This window comes from Dipodomys spectabilis, unplaced genomic scaffold, assembly GCF_019054845.1.
Source record: "Dipodomys spectabilis isolate Male_0828 unplaced genomic scaffold, ASM1905484v1 ptg000073l, whole genome shotgun sequence".
Taxonomy (NCBI): domain Eukaryota; kingdom Metazoa; phylum Chordata; class Mammalia; order Rodentia; family Heteromyidae; genus Dipodomys; species Dipodomys spectabilis.
The window spans coordinates 2,653,904-2,679,774 of NW_024870750.1; the positions used below are offsets into that span (position 1 = coordinate 2,653,904).

At 34.2% G+C, this 25,871-nt stretch overlaps 1 protein-coding gene across 1 annotated transcript in view; it reads right to left on the reverse strand.

The window, feature by feature from the left end:
• Nucleotides 1-2,092: 2,092 nt before the first annotated feature.
• Nucleotides 2,093-25,871, reverse strand: part of Exoc5 (exocyst complex component 5) — a 51,765-nt gene continuing 27,986 nt past the window's right edge. The window contains exons 8-18 of the mRNA XM_042682510.1: nt 25,587-25,631; nt 25,344-25,484; nt 23,888-23,970; nt 22,629-22,838; nt 20,056-20,203; nt 14,573-14,681; nt 11,852-11,972; nt 8,864-8,950; nt 5,160-5,268; nt 4,778-4,993; nt 2,093-4,231 (exon numbers count right to left, since the gene is read on the reverse strand). Of these exons, the coding sequence (XP_042538444.1) occupies nt 4,043-4,231; nt 4,778-4,993; nt 5,160-5,268; nt 8,864-8,950; nt 11,852-11,972; nt 14,573-14,681; nt 20,056-20,203; nt 22,629-22,838; nt 23,888-23,970; nt 25,344-25,484; nt 25,587-25,631 (1,458 nt within the window). The 3' untranslated portion in view covers nt 2,093-4,042. The remainder of the gene's footprint in view (nt 4,232-4,777; nt 4,994-5,159; nt 5,269-8,863; nt 8,951-11,851; nt 11,973-14,572; nt 14,682-20,055; nt 20,204-22,628; nt 22,839-23,887; nt 23,971-25,343; nt 25,485-25,586; nt 25,632-25,871) is intronic.

Genomic DNA, 25,871 nt, shown 5'->3' on the forward strand with positions numbered 1-25,871 from the left:
ATAAGAAAAATAACAGAATACAAGAGAAAGAGAGAGATCCACTATTCTGTCAGGTTATTCTCATATGCACTCGTAAGGTAGTTTCACCACTAAACTTGGAAAGACTTAAAGCAGCTTTTAAATGAGCTTTTAAAAAGCATTTAAATGAGCTTTTAGCAGCTGCAGACCTTCACAGGTCTGTCTACTTACCTTTTTGTGCCTTAGGATTTTCACCTGTTAAATAAAAATAATAGTACTTAGAAGTTACCTTTGAATCAAATAAGAGAATCCATGCAAAGGACTCAGCATAATACATGGGACTTAAATCTAACAAATGTATCTAAAATTATCTTTATTGTGCATTAAAATTCTTTAAATTGTTAACTATTTTGTACTTCAAATAGAATTAGTCTAATAATACAAATTGGTCTTTTCTTCCAAAGTACATCATATATTGTAGGATAAGCCTTCTCAAGCAGAGTAGTACAGGAACTGAATGTAGTTAATTTGTCTAAAAGCATAAAATGCTTTTGATGTCAAATTCTCCACTAGAAATCAGAATTCAGTATGATTCTGAAAAACATCTCAACTCTTCTAAGAAGTCAATATGCAATATGTGGCCAATGACAGAATATTTTTGCATTAAAATATAACTGGCCAGAGGTGAGCTTTTTTCAGTCACCAACAAAGTATGCACTGAGTGAACTGTGCTATCTCCCACATAAATTCAAACAGGCCTTAAGTCACTATATCTTGTAAGTATGTCCATGTTGACAGTTTTATAGTATTACAGGAACCAGTAATGTTTTCTCTTTATTTTTAATACTAACCATATTAGGTGAGAAAAGATCATCTTAAGGAATTACATTTTCTACCTGGAAATCAGTATGTTGACTGATCAATAATTTCACTGTAAGCCAGAAGGATAGTATTCAGAAAGTGAAATACTTAAAAGAGGAAAAAGAAGAATGTTCTAAAATATAACATACATTAATCTATTTCAAATTTTAATTGAACCTACATTATTTTTTTATTTTTCAGTCATGGGGCTTGAACTCAGGAACTGAATGCTGTCCCTAAACTTTTTACTCAAGGCTAGTACTCTACCACTTCTGATTTTCTGGTTAATTTGAAGAGTCTCATGGACTTTCCTGCCCACACTGGCTTTGAACTGCAAACCTCAGATCCTGAAAAGCTAAGATTACAGGCATGAGCCACTGGCACCAGCAATTTAACCTACTTTAAATGAACCTGTTAACTATTCCTAAAACAAAATCCTAAGGACTTGAAACTAGGATCACCTTCAAAATGATGCCAATAACTACCTTGAAATGGTCAGGTGGCCATCTAAAGATCAACTCAGTTGTTACTTAATATTTTTCATCAACTCCTCATCCATTCTCATTTTCTTTTCTTCTTTTTTTTTTGCCAGTCCTGGGGCTTGAACTTGGCCTGGACGCTGTCCCTGAGCTTCTTTTCCTCAAGGTGAGCGTTCTACCACTTGTGCCACAGTGGCACTTTCAGCTTTTTTGAGTAGTTTATTGGAGATAAGAGTCTCACAGAGTTTCCAGCCAGGGCTGGCTTCCATCCATGATTCTGTTCTCAGCCTCCTGAGTGGCTAGGATTATAGGCATGAGCCACCATCGCCCATCTACTCTCATTTTCAATACAGTTAAAAGGACTACATTTCTTTCTTAAATCTGTTTTATATTCCACATACAAAAGTTTTATGAAAAAATAATTTGTACTGTTTTAGTTTTACCTAAATATTACATGTCTTATGTGGAACTGTGGACTGTTACAAAGTTTTCCCTTCATCATCTCTTCCTGGTTATAAATTTTATGATGCCTACATATGAAAATACTTTAAAATCCAGATAACAAAGAATGTATATTGCTTCGCTCAACATTTTTTTTTTCTTAGAGAAATATCTGTGTTTAGGCTAAATTTATAACCTTGATTATACAGTCAAGTACATTTCTGCTAAAAAAAGAAAAAAGTAAAAAGACCAGTGCTATGAAAAATAAGTATCTTAAAGTTTTAAATAGAAATGTTATAAAATTTAGTATGGATGTCCTTAAATGTAAAAAGAAGAGTGAAATAAAAAAACAATTGAAGGGAATTTGTTTATTGAGCATTAATGTTAACACTTCTAAATTAGGTAATCACTTATGAATTTGTCATTGTCCTATAAATGGACATAATGGAAAATATTGCACAAAACTCAAGCATGGAAATAATAATTAACAAAATATCTAAGCAACAAATATATGCTTTACATTTTAAAAATTAATCCAAACAAAATAATCTGAAGTGCTTCTCTGGCTTAGAAGTCTTAAAATGTTATATCTCATATTTCATCTGAGATTTTTTTTCTTTTTTCTTTTTCTTTTTTTTTTTTTTTTACAAATTGACACTGTACAAAGAGTTCAAATGGCCAGTAAAACTACTGCCTTAAATTGTTGGCTTTAAGTAACAGAGGTATAATTTGAATTCACATCAGAGCTCTCTAAAATGGCAATAGAACAAGCATGACTTTTTCTAGTATCCAAAACCTGTTCTGGCTCTCCCTTGGCTGCAGAATATAAATCTGGAAAGCCTTCTAAAGCTGCCACAATGTCCTAAAATGTGTTGACAAAAGTTGGCATAGTTCATCTCCCTTGCTTTGCCTTGGTAACACTGGGCTAAACAGAAAATGAAGAAAATTCGATCAATAGTAACTTAAATGGTTGTTAGTTTTGGACTCAGAAAGTTTGGAAAAGTTAATAACTATTCAGAATCAGGTTCTCAGAGGAAAAGTGGTTTTCCAAATTTAAGCCCCAAAGCCTACATTAAAGGAAAAAGTGCTGAGAACAAATTGAACATTAAAATTGTTCTGGTTCGTAGAGGACTATGAACAACACAATGGAAACTGATACACAACATATAATTTAAAATGCATTTTCACAGAGCAAGTTCATAATGTTTATAGAGTAATGGCCTGTCTAAACTTTTATTAATGTTTATCATGTGTAAGTGACTATATCACCATATTAAGCCAATTCAATTAACCATATCCAAGAAGAAACTTTTAAAACACTCTGAAAAAAAGAATTTATGCATTGGAGAAGCAATCAGTCTTTGCAAAGCTTGTCTCCAAATATAGAATATGTATCAATTCCTCTTAAAATAGAAGATTACCTACATGTTTAGCCCTCCAATCTTATTCAAGTTTAGCAACGATAGAAATTTAAAAGGACTGCACTGATGCTAAACATTGTCAATTATTTCTCATATGCACCTTTTAGACTGTATCTCACTTTTTAACTTTCCTATGCTATTAAAAAATGAATAAATATGGTCCTTTAGGTAAAGTTCTCCAACATATCTTTGTGATATATAAAATAAGGTAGTTTCATTAGTTTCTTGCTAGAACTGGCTTAAAACCTATTTACCAAATAAGAAATAGTAAACTTTAAATTTTACCCAGAAGGCAGGTATGTTCTGATCCACTTTCTAGTGTCTATATAAAACATTTACCATTTTACTTTAATTTATAACATTAGCACTGCTGTTTCTCAGAAAAACTTCCAATCAGTAAACTACAGAAATGATGTTCAACTGCTAACTTTTTGAAAAAAAGCAAAAGATTCAAGAAATCTTAAAAATATTTTGATTAATAACTACCAGTGCTGGAAAGGTCAATAAAAACTGATGGATAATAAATGTGGTTTTGCTGTGTTTCACCCATTATTAATGCATACCCCTTCAGATGGACTATGTGAAAGACAAGAACTAGAGCACTGGTAAATTTTCATTTCCCTTCTCACACCAACATTTTCCAGGATAAAAACAGTGACACGTGGTTTTGCCAAATTTGAAATTAATAAATTCAAGTAACCGGGAGAAAAATATAGCTAGTGTCCAAATTTCAAATAAGACCTCAAGGATTAACTATGGCTGCTGTTTTCTTCCAGTCATTTTCCTTCCAATTAAATGTTGGCTGTGTCATAAGGAATCTCCTGTGCTTTCCATCAACCAAGGCTTGATGAAATAAAACACATTTCCATTGTAAATTCAACCTCAGCTGAAATGTCGAGCAAGGCGAGCAGATCTATAGTCAGCACGAAGTTGTACAAAGGAGTGAAGTATGTTCTTGTCCAGATTAGCAAGTTGTTCTCCTGAGCAGACCTGCTTTAAATTATCAGGAGCCACTACCAGAAGATTGCAAAGTGCATGCAGAGTATCAAAAAGATGTAATACCATTGGAATCTGAAATGAGAGGAAAAAAAAACCCACTGAAACAAAATAATTTCTTACTTTATAATTAATTTGGCAAATGTTTTGTATATACTTCTAATTAGAACTCACTAAATATTAGAACTTGAAAGTTAATACTTGGCTTCTAAAAAGTTAACACTAAAATATTTCCATAATCTTTTGAAAAGATTTGTATTATGTCAGTTGTCTCAATAATTAATAACTGATAAACAAGTTATCATTAACACCTTTCTTAAATAATTTAAACTGAGGGAAAAAGTTCAGAAGGCCATACATGAAAAATATTATTTTCTTAATGTATGGTCATGGATGTCAAATAAGGCTATTTGGACTATGCAACTAAAATAGGATCTGGTGAAAACAAAGCAAGAAGAAAGTGTTAACACTGAAAACAAGACTGAAGCAACACTTTTTTAGATAGAATATGTACGTATTCATCTGCGTATCAACAAAAGTTAAATAACATTTTAATAACCATAATGATCAGATTTATATTTCTGATCTTACATGCAAGTTTGATTTTTTGTGCATACATACCTTGAAGTCTTTGGCACACTTCCTATATTCAGCAACATCACAAATTGCTAACATGCCACCCATACAACTGTAGGAATATTGTTGAAGATGCTCATAAATAAGTCGATGAAAGCGTACTCCAAGTTCCATCAAAACTGTATCTACATTTTTTCCATCCATGGAATTTTTAATCTTCTCAACTTGTTTTCTTACATAAGCACAGACTTTCACACAGGCCTGTAAAAGTTTTCCTACATTTACTATATAGGTATGTATATCAGCTTAAGTAAGGAGAAAGAATAGTATATATTTTTTTCAATAATTTATACAAATAACAGAAAACAGAGGACATAGTAAGATACAGTGATGGAATTTTATTAGCAAGCTGAATAGCTTTACTTACATTAGTATACTGAATCAAAACATTATTTTCATCTTCTGGCTTAAAATCTGTTTTCTTCTGTTCTGCAGCCAAAATATGCTTCATCTGACCAATCATACAATTTAGTGTCCTGGAGAATTGAAAACATAATTTATTTGATACATCTGTTTGATACTTTTACTTATATCATTTACAACACTAAAATTATTTAATATCGTATCACCATAAAACTTTTGCTATTGGTAAACCTCAGAATTAAAAAAAGTCAACTATATGTCTTGAATCAAAAGGCTCATGGCTATAATTTCCTACTCTGGAAGACCTTAAAAATCTGTCCCTCATTTGATTCCTTGACAAGTATCTTCAAGGGCAAAACTATACATACAGTGTTTAGGAAGGTGGAAAGAGAGAAAGCTTAAGGAAAATGACTATGTCATAGAAAAGCAGGTGGGAGATTCCAGGCTCTCAGTCTAAGGGGATTTAAGATGATGAAAAAGTGGCACTAAAGATCCAACTAAGACATGAGAACATAGATTTACAATGATAGCAATAATATGTAATTTATATTCTCCAACAAGCAGTCACACAGCTACAGGAATAACGAGACCATACTGATCCAGATTCTGGCAAGATAGATGTGGTTGAAGAAAACAGATTTAAATAAATATAAAGAAGTAATTCAAGAGACAGGCCAAGTAATTTTAACACAATAATGAATGAAAGCAAGTTAAGAAAAGGACTGTGATACTACCATAAAATGAAGAGATTAAAGGAGATTAAATGAAGAGATTAAAGGTTCTGCTGAAGTCAGAAAACAAGTACACAGAGAATTAAAAAATTGGGACTACAGCAGGCTATGATATAGAGTAGTACATTCAGGCTGAAGGTTCTTATTACCAAGAATCAATAACCAAGAATCAATGATTGGTTTTAGTTATAATAGGTAAGTGCAGATGAACAACAAAATGACTATGAGAAAGATCCGAAGTCCTCAGTAACACAGAGAAAAGGCTGAAATGACAACACAAAAATGAAAGATACAAGCTTTAGACAGAAAGATTTTTCTGGCCTACTGGTATGAAAGTATTAGCAGGGAAGCAAGTAACACTGAGCTACTTAATACGCAAGGTCCTTCAAGAGATCTCATTAGCCCACTGTGCTTTTAGCAGAGTAACTAATGCAAACACCCCAATATTAAAGCTCACAGGCTAATATAGAAGGAAAAAAACTTATTTATACACACATACTATGTATGTGCACACAGACATATATCCATATATCCTCCAAAAAATATGAGACACAGACATCAGTGACAAAAAGCTGGAAAGCTTTTCCTTTAAGAGCAAAAACAAGGCAAGGATGTACACTCTCACCACTTCAACATAGTACTGAAAATCTTAGCTAGAGAAATAGGTTAAAAACTAAAATTAAAACACAAAAGAAAGCATGTAAATTGGTATGGGAAAAGTAAAGTTGTCTCTGCAGGTAACATGATTCTATATAGAAAGCTCTAAAGACTCCATCAAAAATGAATTCAGAAATGTCACAAAATGCAAAATTCATATACAAAAATCAGTTGTGTTTCTGTATACTAACAATGATCTACTCAAAATATCCTAATTTTACTTATAACAAAATGAAAAAAATATTTTAGGAATTAAACAAAGGGGTAAAAAAGACTTGTACATTGAAAAATTTAAAACACAGCTAAAAAAGTTAAAAGATATAAATAAATGGAAATAGCCAGGTGCCGGTGGCTCATGCCTGTTATCTTAGCTACTCAGGAGGCTGAGATCTGAGGATCAGGGTTCAAAGCAAGCCTGGGCAGGAAAGTCTGTGAGACTCTTATCTCCAAAAACCACCAGAAAACTAGAAGTGGCGCTGTGGCTCAAGTGGTAGAGCGCTAGCCTTGAGCTGAAGAGCTGAGGGTCAGCACCCAGGCCCAGAGTTCAAGCACCACAACTGAGAGAAAAAAAAAGGAAATACATTCTATATTCATATAAGAGTATAATTAAAATATCCATACTGTCCAAAGTGTTATACAGATTCAAAGTATTCTCTATCAAAATTTCAAGTGTTTTTCACAGAAATAGAAAAAAAAATCATATGAATTTTCAGTTCTAAAATAGCCAAAGAAATCTTGAGCAAGGATGAAACTGCAAGTATTATACTTTAAATTTCAAGATGTATTATAAATCCAATTAACAGTATGGTAAGTAATTACAACAGTATGATGCTAGCTTTAAAACAGACATGTAGGCCAATGCAATAGAAGACAGGGCCAGAAATCAACTCAGGATATTATAATCCATGGATCTTTGACAAGAGTGCCAAAGACACACAGCAAGAAAAAGTATCCTTGTTAAATGGTGCCATGAATATTGCTTGATCACAACAGAGAAAATTAAAAGTAGATTTCATATATACAAAATAAACTCAAAACAGTTTAAAGGCTTTACCATTAAGACTTTAGCTAGTAAAGATACCAGAAAATCTTCTTGATGTCAATTTTTTTTAATATTACTCCCCAAACAAAAATATACAGATAAGAGTGCGGTAAACTAAAAAAAGCTTCTGCTCAGCAAAGGAAATAACCAATAGAGTAAAGAGACAAAAACCGACACAAATTTAAAAAGGGCAAAGAACTTTGACAGATATTTCTCAAAAGGAGACATATAAATGACCAACAAATATATAAAAAGCTGCCCAACATTACTAGTCATCAGGTAAATACAAGTATTTAAAGTGAGATCAGGATCTATCAGGAAGGCTACTATAAAAAAGACCAAAGATGGCTAAATGTTGGCTAGGATTCAGATTAAGAGGAACTCTTATACACCTATACACAACCAAAATGAAATCAGTACCTTAGAGAGAGAACTGCTTTAACTAATGTTCAGTGTAGAATTATTCACAATAGCCAAGATATGAAAATAAACTAGATGTCCCATGAAGGATGGAGAAAGAATATGTGGTATATTTATACAACAGTGTATTATTGAGACTTAAAAAGGAAATTCTGTCATTTGCGACTACATGAGTAAAACTAGAGGACATTAAACTAGATGAAAAAAGCTAGACAGAAAAAGACAAATATTCTGTGATCTCAGATGTGGAATATAAACAAGAAGCTAACAGTGGTACAGAATTTGTTGCTTGGCAGGGCTAAGGAAGGGAGGTGTAGAAGAAATAGATATGACAGTCAAAAAGGGCAAGATTTCAGTAATGCAATAAAAATCAATTCTGGAGATGTAATACACAGTATGGTAACTATATTTAGTAATACTATATTAACACTTTAAATTTGTTGAGAGAATATTCTTAAAATTGGTAATTATGGCCAGGTGCTGGTGGCTCACACCTATAATCCTAGCTTATCAGGAGGCTCAGATCTGAAGATCACAGTTCAAAGCCAGTCCAGGCAGAAAAGTCCCTGTAAGATGCTTATCTCCAATTAACCACTCAAAAACTGGAAGTGGCACTGGGGCTCAAGTGGTAGAGAACTAGCCTTGAGAACAAAGAGGCTCAGAGGCAGCAGCCAGGCCCTAAGTTCAAGGCCCACAACTGACCAAAAAATTTAAAAATGGTAATTATGTTTAGGGATAGAAATGCTTAATTAGTATTATAGTGCTACTCACATCACAACATATTTATACCTTAAAAAATGTTGCTCTACTGTGTTTCTACAATTTAAAAAATGCAACAGAAATAACCCAACAACTTGCCTGTCAATGCCAGTATCCAATTTCATCTCCATCTGCTCAATTATTTCTTTTTTCTTCTGAAGGCATTCAGATAATTTAGGAGAGGAGCTATTGTATATTTAAAGGGAAAAAAATCACATTAATAGCCTAATTTCAAAAGGTTTTTTATATACATATATTTATAAAAACATAACATACTTTAATTTACACTAACATGATTGCTTCACTCACACTAGAAATTCATTAAAAAGAAAGGAAGAGTAACACTGATAATCAATTGATAATGCCTAGTGTGCTTCCTTGAGCACACTAGGCAAGCATTCTACCAACTTTAGCTATACCCCTAACTCCTTTGTCTTTTGTTTTTTAGGTAGGATCCCACTAACTTGTCAGAAGAGGAAAAATTAAATTTGTTACTCTTTCTGTGAAGCTACCCTTAATTAAGAACAAAAAATATGTAATTTTGAAATTTGGTATCTATTCGTTTCCTTTATAAGTAAATGCTGGGTATTATACCAGGAAAGTCACAAGATATCACAAAACCCTTAAGAATGTATTATATTAAAATATAAACTGTTAAAAAAGACTATGTAATTCTCTGCTATATGGTATAACAATCCTTTAAAAAGCAAGTTAAAAAGTAAATTCCCTTAACTAGGTATAGTAATGCATGTCTACAAATCTCATCAGTTAGTAGGTTTTGGAAAGCAAGAGTCAAGTCACCCAGGAGTACATATCAAAACAAAGTAAAATGAAAATAAAACCCAATAAATAAATATTCTCTTAAAGTGCAATTCAGGCATTACAAGTGATCTTCACTTATGGATTATTCTTGGCATAACAATGTTTATGACACACTGACAAAATTTATCTTTTGCGTAAATATCTTTTCTGTAATAGTGTTAAAGAGATGATTACATACTTTACTCATTAATTATATGCTTTTAAAGTTCATATATAAATTTTCATAAAATTATGTCAACTCTTAATGGCTCACAAAATCTATCCCCTGGAAGTGGTGCTGTGGCTCAAGTGGTAGAGTGCTCGCCTTGAGCTGAAGAGCTCAGGGACAGCGCCCAGGCCCAGAGTTCAAGCCCTACGACTGACAGCTGCGTCCCCCGCCACCCCCCCAAAGAAAAATCTATCCCCTATCAATCTCACAGATTCCCCACCCCCCACCCCTTGGACCTGGGCACTGTCCCTGGGCTTCTTTTGCTTATGGCTAGTGCTCTACCACTTGAGCCACTGTACTACTTCTGGCTTTTTCTGTTTATGTGATACTGAGGAATCGAACTCAGGGCTTCATTCATGCTAGGGAAGCACTCTACCACTAAGCTATATTCCCAGCCCTCACAAAGATTTTTATGTCTTTATATTGTAATAAACAGGCTGTACCTGTTGAATCTTTTTTCTTTTGTTGTACTTGAGTTTGAACTCAGAGCTTTGCACCTATTATGCAGATGCTCTGCTGTTTAGCCATGCCTCAAGCTTATTTTGTTCTGGCTTATTGCAAGATATGGTCTCACTTTTTACCCAGGCCAGCCTAGACTGATCCTCCAATGTACCTGCAGAACTGTACCATCATGCCTAGCTTTCTCTGCTGAGATGGAGTGCTGTGGATATTTTTGCCTGGGGTGGCCTAGAATTGGAATCCTCCTGATCTCACCCTACTGAGTAGCTGGAATAAGAAAATATAGGCCATCAATACCCAGCTACTGGTTGAGATGGGAGTCTCACAAATATTTTTCCCAGACCTTGAACTGCAATCATCTGTTGGTGTCTAGGCTGTTGGATCTTTTTTGTTGTTGCAGTTGGTCATAAGGGCTTGAAGTTGGGGACTGGATGCTGTTCCTAAAGATTAGTGCTCTACAATGTTGAATCACAACTCCACGTCCAGTTTTCTGGATGTTAATTGGAGATACAGTCTCACAGACTTTCCTGCCCCAGCTGGCTTTGAACCATGATTTTCAGCTCTCAGCCTCCTGAGTGGAGTGAGTCACTCCTCTCAGTGAGTCACTGAAATTTTAAGGATGTAAATTTACTGAACTGTAGTAGGCTGGAAGGCCTCTTCCATACAAGATTTTAATTTTAGACTATGATAGCTATCTTTTCGAATGTACCAAAAAGTTGAGTTCAGCCCGGGAATAAATACGAGACCACATCTCAGTAGCTGGCTTCTGCATCACACACGTCATCCTTGCTATAGGGAGGTTTAGATCATATTCTACTTACACAACAGAAAAAGAAAACAGGAATGAAAGGAAAATCAACACTTTTTTTTGTGATACTGATGTTTGAACTTATAGCCTTGAGCCTGCTAGGCAGGCATTCTACTTTTTGAGCAATGATCCCAACCCTTTTTGCATTTGCATTTTTTTTGCCAATCATGGAGCTTGAACTCAGTGCCTGGGCCCTGTCCCTGAGCTTATTTTGCTCAAGGCTAGCACTCTACCACTTGAGCCAGAGCGCCATTTCTGGCTTTTTCTGTTTATGTGGTACTGAGGAATTGAATCCAGGGCTTCATGCATGCTAGGCAAGCACTCTACCACTAAGCCACATTCACAGGCCCTGCATTTGTTGTTTTTTAAGTAGGGTTTTACATGTAGCTTGGATCAGATTGTACTAATATCTACCTATTTATACTTCCCACGTGGAGAAAATGACATGTATGTTCTACCTCATCCAGCTATTAATTGAGATGGAGTATCACAGCTTGGTCGAAAACTTCAACCCTTCCAATCTCAACCTCCTGATAACAAAGATGACATGTAAAACAGAAGCCAGCTATTGAGATGTGGTCTCCTGTTTATTCCCAGGCTGAACTCAAACTACAGCTCTCTATCTGAGTAGCTATGATCAGACATGAGCCACTGGCACCTGGCTAAAAAGAATAATTTTATTTCTCATCTCCTGTCCTGTTGATGTTTTTAAAACAATTCAAAACATGATTTTAAAAAATTTAATATAAAAACTGTAATATTTACTGAAATATCAATGATTGTGACTAACCTTATTAGTGGCATAAGGTGATCATTAAACTGTTTGTCGAAAAGGTGAAAAATAGTATTGGCCTGTTGCACAACATCCAAAAAATAGAGATTTGCATTCTTAGAATCTGAAGAAGGAATTCCTACAATTTGAAGGAATACATACATGAAAATCAACCTTAAAGAAATTCACCTTGAGTAAAAGAAAATGGGCATTATATATATTGCATGAGTTAAAAGTAATGTTATTTCAAGATTCAGCAATGATTAAGAGAAAATTGTTAATTGCTTAATAAAATTCATTCAAAGCACTTTGCTGCTCAAATTTTTGCTATTTAAGATTTTGTTGAAATAAACCACGCAATCATCTTGCATCTATCTTCTCCTTTCCTTTCCAATTCTTTTTTTTTTAATTTTTATTTATTTTTTTATTGTGAAAATACTGTACAGAGGGGTTACAATTACATGGGCAAGATAATGAGTACATTTCTTATCAAGCATTGTAGCCTCCTCCTTTGTTTCCCCTTCCCAGCTTCCCCCCCTCACCCAATCCTCCCCCCTCTTTTCCAATTCTTTTTTTTTTTAATTTAATTTTATTTTATTTGAGAACATACTGTACAGAAGGGTTACAATTACATGGGCAGGATAATGCATACATTTCTTACCAAGCATTGCAGCCTCCTCCTTTGTTTACCCTTCACCTCCCTTCCCACCCTCCCCCATCCCCCCACCCAATCAAACCCCCCCTCCCCCCCCACTCCGACATTGTAAAGCTGGTTTTGACATGACATTGTCTTTTCCAATTCTTTAGTACTCAAAAATTCATACGCTCCATGAATACATCAACCATTTTTCTTGTAACAGGTCTTTATCTCATTTCTATCTCTAATATTTTTTATTAGTTTTCCTGTTTCCTATGTCTTTATCTTCTATCCTATATATCATGTCATAGTAAAATATACCTCAACTTATACATCTTACATTATCTATTCTTTCCTCAAAAATATTCAAAAATCAAACTATATCAGAGTAAATTCCTGATATTCAGCATAATAATCAAGCTACTCTACATTCTGACACTAAAAATTGAGCTGAATCACTGGATTTCAAAGTTTCTTTTTGTAAAGAATAATAGATACTCTAAGGTTCCTAGATATTTGCACTTTCACCCAAAATTAAAAGACTTGAGACTCAGAAAACTATCCAGAGCTTATAACAACATATTAGCCTAAAACCTAGAGTTATGTACAGAACTCATTTTAAAAATGGAAAATATATGTATTTTTCCACATTAGGCAAAATCAAGTGGTAAGAAAATTAAAGGCTCTGACACAAACTTTGAAAAGAAAAATACACCTCATTAATCATTATTATTAAGATATGAAAATTTAAGGCAATATTGTTGTTTTCAATTACCAAGTTATTGAAGTTTTTAAGGAACATTCAACAGTGTCCTGAAAAAGCAGTATATGTAAATAGGCTAACAGTAGTAAACATTGGTAGGGAAGAATCCTTTAAAAATAAGTTTATATCAAAATGAAAAAAAAATTGTGTTTTAAAACACCTTATTTTAAAACATATACACATATATATACATATTTATATTAGATACTTTGATTTGGTTATTTCATGTCTCTGATTTTAGCCAGAGAAAATAAGCCAAGATAGGGAATATTTAACCTATATAGTGTTAGCTGACCAGTACTTATTACTACTAAATTAAAATTTAGTAATTGAAATTATAATTTAGTAACTACCATTTCAAAAGGTTCCAGATCTAGAGTAACAAAGTATGGAAGCTATATGTGTTTGACAGAACTTCATAAAATCCTATTTTATTTCATGCCAGTCCTAGGGCTTGAACTTAGGGCCTGGGTACTATCCTTTTGCTCAAGGTTAGTTGAGCACTCTACCACTTGAGACACAGCTCCATTTCCGGCTTTTTGTAGTTTACTAGAAATAGGAGTCTCTTTTGCAGCCTTTCCTACCCAGACTGGCTTCAAACTCTAATTCTCAGCTCTCAGCCACCTGAGTAGTTAGCATTACAGGTGTGAGCTACCAGCACCCAAAAATTTTGTGCAGTCTTAAAAATAATATCAATAAGTGCTAATTAGCTATATGAAAAATACTTATGAATGAGCAATCTTTCTGTTCTAAGTGGAAATTTTCATAAGCCCTTCTCAATAGAGAATATTGCCCCTAAAATCCTTCATACGAAAAGTTCAAATTCTAATTATATTTTTAGTTCTCATCACATCTTTGCAGATTTAATTATCTCTAAATTAACACATTAATCATTTTCAAATGGCAATACTTGGAAGTCATCACAGGTCTTCTAATAATTAAGTTAAAAATATTTATCTTACTGGGCACCAATGGCTCACAGAGAACCATGGTTCAAATCCAGTCCTGGCAGGAAAGTCCATCAGACTCTTATCTCCAATTAACAAATCTATCTTGTTGCTTATAAGAGCAAAACTGTGAAAAATTGGGAAAGGATAAACCAGTTAAGCCAAAGCAACTGATTTATGCTAATTCTGGTTTACTGTTAGAATCTTTACAGAATGTATTTATTTGTATAGCTTTCAGCACCTGGCAAATCCTTATATTATAGAAGCTCAAAATTCATTCTACTAAATTTAACATATAGATGTAATTAGATACAAAAATTCTAATTCTATGTTCAGTTTAACTAAGTAGTACCAAAGAACTTTCACGGAAAGTGTGATACAAATATACTTACCAGCAAGTCCTGTTTCCAAAGCATAATCAATATGCTCAATACACAAAAATTCCACAAGAATAGTAAAAATTCTAAAGGCATTCCTTGGTAAATCAGAAGGATCCGAAAGCTTTAAAAACAAAAATATAAACAATATCACTCCTCCAATGTACCTTTTCTATTAATTAATTTAGTTATTATAAAGGTGATGTACAGAGGGATTACAATTGCATGAGTCAAGCAAGGAGTATATTTCCTCTCGTATAGTGTCTTCTGTCCCCTCACTCTCTCCTAGTCCCTCCCTCCAGTCTCTACCCATAAGTTGCATAGTTCACATTCATCAGTGTATAGTGAGCTCCACGGCTGCACCTTTTTCACCCGTTTTTCCCTTGAGTTCTGTACTCAGTGTACCTTTTAAACAAAGCGAACTTTTGCCAACTTAAAAAGTACTCAATTTTGTATAAAACATAGTATTTCAAGTATGAAAGTAACTTTTATTCCAATCCTCCCTGTCCATACATAATTACAATGGGTCATATTGATTTAAAACTCTTGCGTCTTAGAATAATGCTTTTAAACTTAAATTATAATCCTTTAGTGGAATCAACTACACTTACAACAAACACATACACTACACCACACATATATAACACGTACTCTGCTGCCATATAAAACACATTATTCATTTTGAGTCATGACCAAAGGGATTTGAGAGCCACTCACTAAACAAGGGAAATTCCAGTAAAACTCAGAACTTTTCAGTTCTTTTAATTGCTTCCAATGTTGTTTATGTTTTATTTATTAATTGTGAAAATACCATACAGAGAGATTACAATTACATGGGCAAGATAATGAGTACATTTCTTACCAAGCATTGATGCCTCCTCCTTTGTTTCCCCTTCCCATCCCTTCCCATCCACCCCCACCATGCCCAAAGCTGTAAAGTTCGTTTTTTTGACATAACAACTTATACATCTCATTGTTGCAATGGGTCCATCTGTATACCTATTTAAATGATGTTTTTTTCCCTTCCCCCCACAAATTATACCAACATCAAATACAGTGAAAGCAGGGTAAGTTATACCGGGGGGAGGGACATATAAAGCAACAAAGAAATTATCTTATAAATATGTTAGAGACAATCGCATGAAAGAAAAAAACATTTGAATACTTATCTAGGGGTTCCTATGTTGTTTTTATAAATTGATTTCTGCCTTTGTCAAGCTTATTTGTAGTCTCCATTTATGCAATCTTTCAGGATAATACTTATTAGAGGTAAAGGATCCCTTATCCAGAAGGCTTAAGACTAGATTTATTTGAATTTTGGATTTTTTTTCAGATTTTGGAATATTTGCATATACATAATGAAATATCTTGGGGATGGAACTCAAATCCAAATATAAAGTTCAGTTATTTTTCACACCTAATATACTACCTAATACACACAGCCTAAAAATGGCCCCATAAAATTTTCTCAGTGTGCCTGCATTTTGACTGCAATATATCCTACAAAGGCAAATATGTAATTTTCTACTGTGGAATCTTTATTGTCATTAAAGATTTTAGATTTTTGAACATGAAAGATTCTGGATTTTAAAATTAGGCATGCTCAACCTTAACGTAATAATATAATCCTTATGAAGTATGATATAATCCCTATGTATGAAATCAGAAGTTTGTGAGAATTCATAACCTTCTTACAATCACCATTAATTATAAATACTGATTTTGTTGTACACTTCATAACTACTCAACCTATATTCCTCACTAGTCTCTCTACCCAATTTTCCTCTTCAATCGATTCAACAAGTGTCCTTATCTTCATTCTAAACCATAAAGACTAAATTTAGCTTCTTACCCTCCTGTTCACATTTAAAAAGTCTATGCATAATATAGTTAAGGCAAACAGAAAATCGACAGATACAGAAGAGTCAATGAGCACAGTCAATGACACCTGACATTTACAGAATACATAATCCAACAACAATAGAACATATATTCTTCTCAAGTTCGTGAAACTACTTACTAATATGGACCATATTCCAGGCCATAAAACACCTCAATAAATTTCTTAAAGATTCACAGCACATAAAGTATATCCTCTAGAATGAAATCAAACACAAACCTATCTCCAAATACATGACAATAAAAACATACTTCTAAATCAGCTTAGGGTCAAAAGAAAGCAAATAGAAATTTGCAAATATTTTCAACTGAATAAAATAAAAACACAATACCAAAACTTCTTTGATGTTGCTAGTCTTTTAAGTGTGAAATTTAATACTAAATACAAATGGTAAAGAAGGTCTCCAATCAGGTAACAATGCTCGATAGGAAATGAACTCAATACCTTACTCACATAACTGTAACCCCTCTGTACAGTATTTTTACAATAAAAAACAAAAAAAAAAAAAAAAAAGAGAAAAAAGGTCTTCAATCAATGATCTCAGCTTCTACCTCAAAAAATAGAAAAAGAAAAGGCAAATGACACCGAACATGAAGAAAATAGAGAAGAAACCAAAGAAATATGAAATAGAAAAAAGACAAGCTAATGGCTCTTGGGGAAAACTGTAAACTAGAATGAGAGCGGTGACATGAGTACTACTTCTACAAATACAAAAAGACTAACAAAATGTCATGAACAATTTTATTCAATGAATGCAACATCTACATAAAATATGTCTTTAAAAGGCAGAAACTACCAAAGCTAACTTAAACTAGATTACCTGAATAGCCCTGTGTATAGGTGAGAAGCTGAATCTGAGGTTAAAATATTCTTACAAAGAAAAATGTAGGGGCTGAGGCATGACTCAAGTGGTAGAGCCTATGAATAGCATGCATAAACACAAATCTCTCTCTCTCTCTCTCTCTCTCACACACACACACACACACACACACACACACACACACACACACAGATAAACAGAAGAGAGGGAGGGGCATCTACAGGTTTATTAGTGAATTATACCAGTATCAAAAGGTTAAAACCTAAAAGTCTATCAATTTAACACAAACTTTTGGGGAAAACTGAAGGGGGTATAGAAATATTCCCAACACATTTCATGAGACCAACCTTTAATGATATCCAACAAAACAAAGACATTAAAGGAAGATAGGCCATCATTCTTCATGAACACCAATGTAAAATGCTTCATTTTTACCCCCAAATATGTATGTAAGATAACAGGGTAAAAGTCAGTTGATGACCAACTTGGATTTATTGAAGAATGCAAAACATTTTTTAAAATCAACTAATGTAATTCACAACATTAATAGAAAGTATCTGACAAAATCCAGCTTACAGACAGTTAAATTAACTAGAATAAGAAGAATTTCCTCATTGTGGAAGAATAGTTATGAAAAACCTGTAGTTAGCATACTTCGTGATAAAAGACTGACTACTTTACTCTAAACATTTGAAATAATGGAAAGTATTTATTCTTCCCACATTTATTCAATATCATATGGAAGTCTGGGAAGGGCAATTAAGGCAGAAGAACAAAATTATTTGTACTAGAGAGGAATTAAGGGAAATTCTCTTCAGGGAGACAACACAATAGTCTATATAGAAAATCTGCTGGAATCTATTTAAAAAGTTATTAAAATAAAAAAGTTTAATTAGGTTACTGGGTACTTAAGATAAACAAAAATCACCTGCATTTCTATATATAAACTAAACTATAAGTTTAAATGCATTTTTGTTTTAACTCCAGATAAAACTATAGATTCATTTTCATTCCAATCAAAACTTCACCTTTTTCCCAGAAACTGTGTTATGAGAATTATGAGAGGATTTATATTACCTGATTCAAGATCTACTCTAAAGTTATAACTAAGACAGCATGATATTGGTATAAAGACAAATGGAAATAGAAACAAACCAGAAATAAGTGACTGGGTTTTTATTTTTGTTTGGGTGTGTGTGTGTGTGTGTGTGTGTGTGTGTGTGTGTGTGTGTGTGTGTGTGTGTGTGTGTGTGTGTGTGTGTGTGTGTGTGTGTGTGTGTGTGTGTGTGTGTGTGTGTGTGTGTGTGTGTGTGTGTGTGTGTGTGTGTGTGTGTGTGTGTACTGGGTTTTTATTTTTGTTTGATGTGTGTGTGTGTGTGTGTGTGTGTGTGTGTGTGTGTACATGCATGCACACATGCCAATCCTAAGGCATAAGCTCAGGGCCTCCCTGAAGTGTTTTTCACAAGGCTAGAGCTCTACCATTTGAGCCTTAGCTTTACTTTCAATTTTTGGTGATGAATTGGAGGTAAAAGAAGCAATATCTTGTGTTCTATAACATCAGTGGGTTGACTTCAGATAATAATAGACTGAGTATTTTTTTAAAAGAATGGATTTTGAAAGGTTTTACCACACACAAAAAGTCTGAAAAGCTATATATCCTTAGGGTGATTTGAATATTATTCAATATGCACATTGATTAAAATATCATATCGTACCTAATAAATATCCTTTGCATAGAAATTATTTAATTTAAAAATAAAGAAGGGAACAAGGTGCTGCTGGCTCACCTTAATCGTAGCTACTCAGGAGGCTGAGATCTGAGGACTGTGGTTCAAAGCCAGCCTGGTCAGAAAGTCAGTGAGACCCTTATCTCTCATAAACTATTCTATCACTTTGAGCCACAGCTCCATGTCTGGTTTTCAGGTGGGTAATTGGAGATAAGAGTCTCATGGACTTTCCTGCCCAAGCTGGCTTTGTACTGTGATCCTCACATCTCATCCTCCTGAGTAGCTAGGATTACAGGTATGAGCCACCAGCACCTGGCAATTTTGATTTTTTAGACAACTTGCTATCAGGAATATAGAATTGCTTCTATTTTTTGTAAATTGATTTATATCTTAAAAATTTGTATGTTAGTTTTAATGGTCTTTTTGTTGGAATTATTCGGTTTTACTAAACTATTCAGAAAAAGCAGAAAGTGGTGCTGTGACTCAAGTGATAGAATGCTAGCTTTGAGCAAAAGAAACTCAGGGACAGTACCCAGGCCCAAAGTACAAGCCCCAGGACTAAGGGGGAATAAGAGAGTGGGGTGAGGGTCAGGGGGGAAAATGGCTCATATAGTACCAGTGCTTGTCTGGTAAGCATTAGGCTGAATTCAATTACCACGACTGCAAAAAATACATTTTTTTTAAATTGCTGTTGCTGCTGGTAACGGGACTTGAATTCAGGACTTGGGTGCTGTCCCTGAGCTCTTTTTGCTCAAGGCTAGTGCTCTACCCACTTTAAGCCACAGTGCCACTTCTGGTTTTCTGCTTGTTTATTGTTTATTAATTAAGAATCTCATGGACATTCCTACCTAGGGTAGCTTTGAACTGCAATTCTCAGAGCTCAGCCTCCCGAGTAGCTAGGATTACAGGCATGAGCCACTAGCACCTGGCAAAATACACACGTTTTTAAAATTACAAACAAAATCATTCTGTAAACAAAATAAAACCTAAAATACACAAGAACTGGTAGACAAAACACAATAAAATACAATAAATGTACAATCTTTCTTACCCTATGACATCTTTCAAAGGCTTGTTTGGTTTCTTGTAAAAGATTAACCACCACTTCTTGAGACAAGAAAGTTTCTCCATGGGTATCAATACTTGGCCCCAGTGGTAAATTGGTGCGTTGTCTAATTCTCTCTTTCAAATCTTGAATACTGTATACCATTGTAGCCAAATTAAAAAAAAAAAAAAGATTTTACTACATATACACAAATTTCAGCTTGAAGTATTTAGTGTACAACAACAGAAAAAGGACCAATAATCAAGAGCCCTAAATCAAATTACTATAATTTTGTGGAGATTTTCAGCTGAAAAAAATGAGTACATTTATGAGTTATGATCCTTATGAGTATATTCAGAGTTATGATCCGTATGAGTATATATTCAGAGTTATGAGGTCCTTAAAGTTTTAAATTTTTAACTCAGTGAAAAATAATTTGTTTTCTTCAGGAAGTGATTTATTTCAGTAAGTTTGCACTACAAATAACTAAACAGTCATATTTAAAAATAAAACTTCAGCCAGGAGCCAGTGGCTCGTATTTGTAAACCTAGCTACTGAGGAGCCTGAGATCTAAAGATTTTAGTTCTAAGCCAGCCCAGGCAAGATAGCTCTTAAGACAAATCTCTAACAACCAAAAGCCTGGAAGTAGACCTGTGGCTCAAGGGGTAGAATGCTATCCTTGATCAAAAAAGTGCTAAGATATATTTAAGTCATTTGAACACATTATGCATCTCTTCATTGTATGACCAGATGTAGTCAACATAACTCAGCTTTCCTAAGTATCAGAGAGTGGAAACATGTGGAGTATCTTTTTTTGGAGGGGGTGGGGAGTGGGGGGCGGTACCAGCCTGGAGCTTGAAGTGAGGGCTTGGGTGCTGTCCCTGAGTTTTTTGCTCAAAGCTAGTACTCCACCACTTGAGCCACAGCTCCACTTTTGGCTTTTTTGGTAACTAATTGGAGATAAGAATCTCATAGACTTTCTTGCAGCTTCAAACCATGATCCTCAGATCTCAGCCTCCTGAAAAGCTAGGATTACAGGAATGAGCCATCAGGCCATATGTGGGGCATCTTTAAGTAAAACTTTTTTTTGCTCCTAGAATACAGTTTTGGTTGTTTTTTTTAAAGGCTTATAACTTAAGGTTTTTAGTTTCCGTTTTTTTTCTTCTTACTGTCTTTCAGATTTTCTCTTTTTTTTATTGTGAAAATACCGTACAGAGGGGTTACAATTACATGGGCAAGATAATGAGTACATTTCTTATCAAGCATTATAGCCTCCTCCTTTGTTTCCCCTTCCTATCCTCCCCCCCCCCCTCGCCCCCTCACCAAAGTTGTAAAGTTTGTTTTCGACATAACCACTGGTACATCTCATTGTTGCAATGGGTCCACCTGTATCCCTATTTAAAGGATTTGTTTTTCCCCTTCCCCTCCACAAATTATACCAACATCAAATACTGGGTTATACTGTGGGGGAGGGACATACAAAGCAACAAAGAAATCATCTTATAAATGTGTTAGAAACAATCACATGAAAGAAAAAAAAAAACATTTGAATACATATCTTAGGGTTCATTTCCCTAACATCAACTTATCTGACCTTTTCTGCTTGACTCAGACATATACTAGATATTACAAATAAGGGAAACCATGGGACCTAAGTTTCTTTGGGCCTGGCTTACTTCACTTTATATAATTTTTTTCCGAGTCTATTTCCTAACAAATGGGGCAAGGTTATTCTTTCTGATGGAGGCATAGAATTCCATTCAGATTTTCTCTTATACCTAATTATAACCTTTCTCTAATCATTTAATATACAAAACTGTGGAACAAAATTATTTGGCTGCATAGTGTGTGAATTCTGGACTCAAAATTATATGACACTACAGAAATCATGATACCTCCTAGAATCATGTAGGTCCCAGGTAGTGAAGACCTGGAACTGAGATGTCATCAGCTCTAAATTGTCAACTGTTTATTCTTCTTTTTGTCATATCTACGTAACAATAAAAACTGATTCTTAGTCAATAACCCAAAAGAATTTACTCTGTCTGAAATGAAAAAGAAATAAGTTCTTTATATTACTGTCACTGTGCTTATTAATTTTTTCATTAACAAATGTTTTATATTTTAATCATGCTATATCATTTCAGCATGTAGTTCAAGATCAAGAGTTGGTCAGTAATATAACAACACTGGTTAAAAGAATTTTTTTTTTTTTTTTTTGGTTGGTCATGGGGCTTGAACTCTGGGCTTGGGTGCTGTCCCTGTGCTCTTCAGCTCAAGGCGAGCGCTCTACCCCTTGAGCCACAGCACCACTTCCAGTTTTCTAGTCGTTTTTATTGGAGATTAAGAGTCTCACGGACTTTCCTGCCCAGGCTGGCTTTGAACTGCGATCCTCAGATCTTAGCCTCCTGTGTAGCTAGGATTGCAGGTGTGAGCCACCGGCGCCTGGCAAAAGAATTCTTCACAAAAAATCTTGACAGTCAATATTTGATGTTTATCTAATCAATATTTTATAACTTTGCCCAAATTCACCATTTTTCATGCATTTACTTTTAACCATAATATATAAGAAAACTCACCCTCCTGTGCCAATGGCTCTTTTTTGGTGGTTTTTTGAATCGTAATAACGCTGTAGGATCATAGCACTTCTGCTTTTCAAATAACCAGTCTCCACCTCAATATAGTTCTCCAAATAGGAAATGAAAATGGATTTGATAAGCTTAGACAAGAAAGTCTGTTTATCAGTACCTAAGTTAAACTCCATCAACTTGCTGGAAAGATTGGTGGTTCTTTTCATAGAAAAGGAGGAAAAAAAGATTGATGTATGTTTTAGGTACAGTAGTAATACTAAGGAATATATATTTTTATAATGTGACTTTACTGACATATTAAGCTACTATTTTTAAAACCTTGGCAGACAGAACTTAGGATTTAGAAAACAGCCCTATAGAGTTATATACAAAGTAGAATGGAATACTACAAACAATACTAATGGTTTTAAGAACTGTCCAACTCCTGTGGGTGATCTCTAAGAATTTGTGAGACAATGATCCACGCTAGAAATGGAGACAGCGGCAGAATGGTCTCAAATACTTTCTTATACCATTCATCACAAAGAATCCAAACAGCACTGAGAGGTCTGCTCTCACTGTGCACCCTGTTTGTCTTTCTCCATGTGGACTCTCCTCTTATTTACTTCCCATTGTTGAAGACAATGTTGTTGCTGTTACCGAAATCAAACTTCTCCCCAAATGCAGAGATTGAAGGATAAGTAACAGTTTGAAAATGTCAAATAAAAAGTGCTCCATATGAAGCTTCTGAGATAATATCTCTGAGGGTAATCCTGTCATTTACAAAAGAAAAAGACAAACTCACACAGGACTTAACATTTGTTAAGAATGTTATTTCTTTCTAGTTTTAACTGCAAATAAATCTAATTATACTAACAATACAAAAAAGTAAACTAGCTCACAATTAAAATTACAAAAAAAAAAAATCCTTGAATCAGATTAAACAAGGATCTTCCCTTCTTAGTACAATCAATCGAAATACTCAAATCCTAAAAGTAATGGACTAAGAATGCTATACTTGCCCAATTCTAAACCAAAAATTCCTAAAAGGCATATTGCTATGTTAAAAACTATTAATTCAAAATACCTCTTACCTTTTACCATTTTTTTATTGTCAAGGTGATGTACCAAGGAGTTACAGTTACATAATAAATATATTTCTTGTCAAACTTATTACCCCTTTCCTCATTTTTCTTCCACTTTCCCTCCCCTTCTATTTACTTTAAAAAAGGAAATTGAGATTATTATTCTTGTAATTAAAAATATACCTTGTATATAGATCATAGAGATTTTTCAGATACTGCTCTGCATCCGACTTCCTACATTCTTCTAACTGATCTTTTACAAAACTCTAAAAAATGAAAGAACATCCTGTTAATTATATTTAACATATATATTATACATTCTTTTTTTTTTGGTCAGTCATGGGGCTTGAGCGCCGTCCCTCAGCTCTTCAGCTCAAGGCTAGCGCTACACCACTTGAGCTACAACGCCATTTCTGGTTTTCTGGTGGTTTATTGGAGATAAGAATTTCACAGACTTTCCTGCCCGGGCTGGCTTTGAACCACAATCTTCAGATCTCAGCCTCCTGTGTAGCTAGGATTACAGGTGTGAGCCACCAGCGCCCAGTTTCATATATATTATACATTCTTAATACATATATTACATTTTTTTCCTTGAAAATTACCACAGTTTTAGGGTATTCTATAGGTATTCTATAGGGTATTCTATACTCTAAAACAGTATTCCTTCAGTAAACATGGGAAGTGCTATTTATTACATTCTCATTCTAAAGAATTGTAACATATGAGCACTATCAAAGGTTATCAAAATCTTCCGTTTGAAAAACAAACACTGAATGTGGCTTAATCTACTGGTAGTAGAATTTAGGAAATGCTGCCTGAACACACTGTACTACAGAAGTAAAGGTTAAAAGCGAAATTACTGTTCTCCCTTTACTGGGTAATACTATACCAAAAAATTATACAGATCATATTTGTTCTTTGTTTTTTTCTTTTTGGTGGTAGTCCAGGGGCTTGGACTCAAGATTTGAGCACTGTCCTTAAGTTTTGTGCTCAAGGCTAGCACTGTACCACTTAAAGCTACTCTACCACTTTGAGCTAGCTTTTAGGTAGTTAACTGAAGATAAGAGTATCTCAGCCTGCCTTCCCTGGGCTGGCTTTGAACACCAATGCCCAGCATGTTTGCATTTCTTGTTCATTTTCACAAATATCAGTCTGAGGTCAAAGTGAGAACCAAAGCAAAATAGAATATCTGAAGCTACCTTACCACAGCCCATCACTATTATGAAAACATATTTCAAGCATATGCTCTAATGACAGAGTGATTAACATCTTCTCCTTAGTGAAAAACAAACCAGCTTTCAAAAATTATGATAATGCTGGAGCACAAGTGGCTTATACCTATAATCCTAGCTACTTAAGAGGCTGAGATCTGAGGGATCATAATTTGAAGCCAGTCTCAGGCAGCAAAGTCCCTGAGATTCTTATCACCAGTAAACTACTTTGAAAGCCAGAAGTGGATCTGAGACTCAAATAGTAGTGCTAGCCTTGAGCAAAAGAAGCTCAGGAATAGCAGCATGTAGACCTTGAGTTCTAAGGTCATTATGTAAGTAAGCTAAAATCTGAAGAAAAAAAAATCAAATAGAACAAGACATCACAAACTGCCTTAAAACTGATTTAATTTGTCACTGTTTAAAATTACCTGTAGTTTAATTTCAAATACATTCTGAATAAGTTTAGCAAGTACTGTTTCTGGATTACTGAAGATATCTCCAACTTGCTTATTCACACGTTGACAGAGTATTGCTGCATCTTCAAATATATCATTTCTCAAATAAGCACCCTAAATAGCAGAGTAAATATACATAGTGGATACATAAATTTTATATTAGTTTCAAAATAGAAATTAGCGTCAAATTAAAAAAAAATAAGATTGTCAAGTTACCTCCTGGCACTGCTTTATATAAACATCAACACAATGGGAATAGCCCTACAAAGAAGAAACACATTTTTATTGTTCTTTCAAATAAAAAACGTCAGGAAAAGCATTGTATGTAATAAAACTATGTCATTTTTCTAGTGAATGGCCAATAGTCATTGAAATTAATAAAATTAATAGTCAATAACCAGTACGTTAACATGAGTGTCTTTTCCTTCTTTTTATGATGAAATTCCCTGACTGCTTTATATCCTTGTTGGAGTTTACATGAAAGAAGAAAGCTGAAGTATG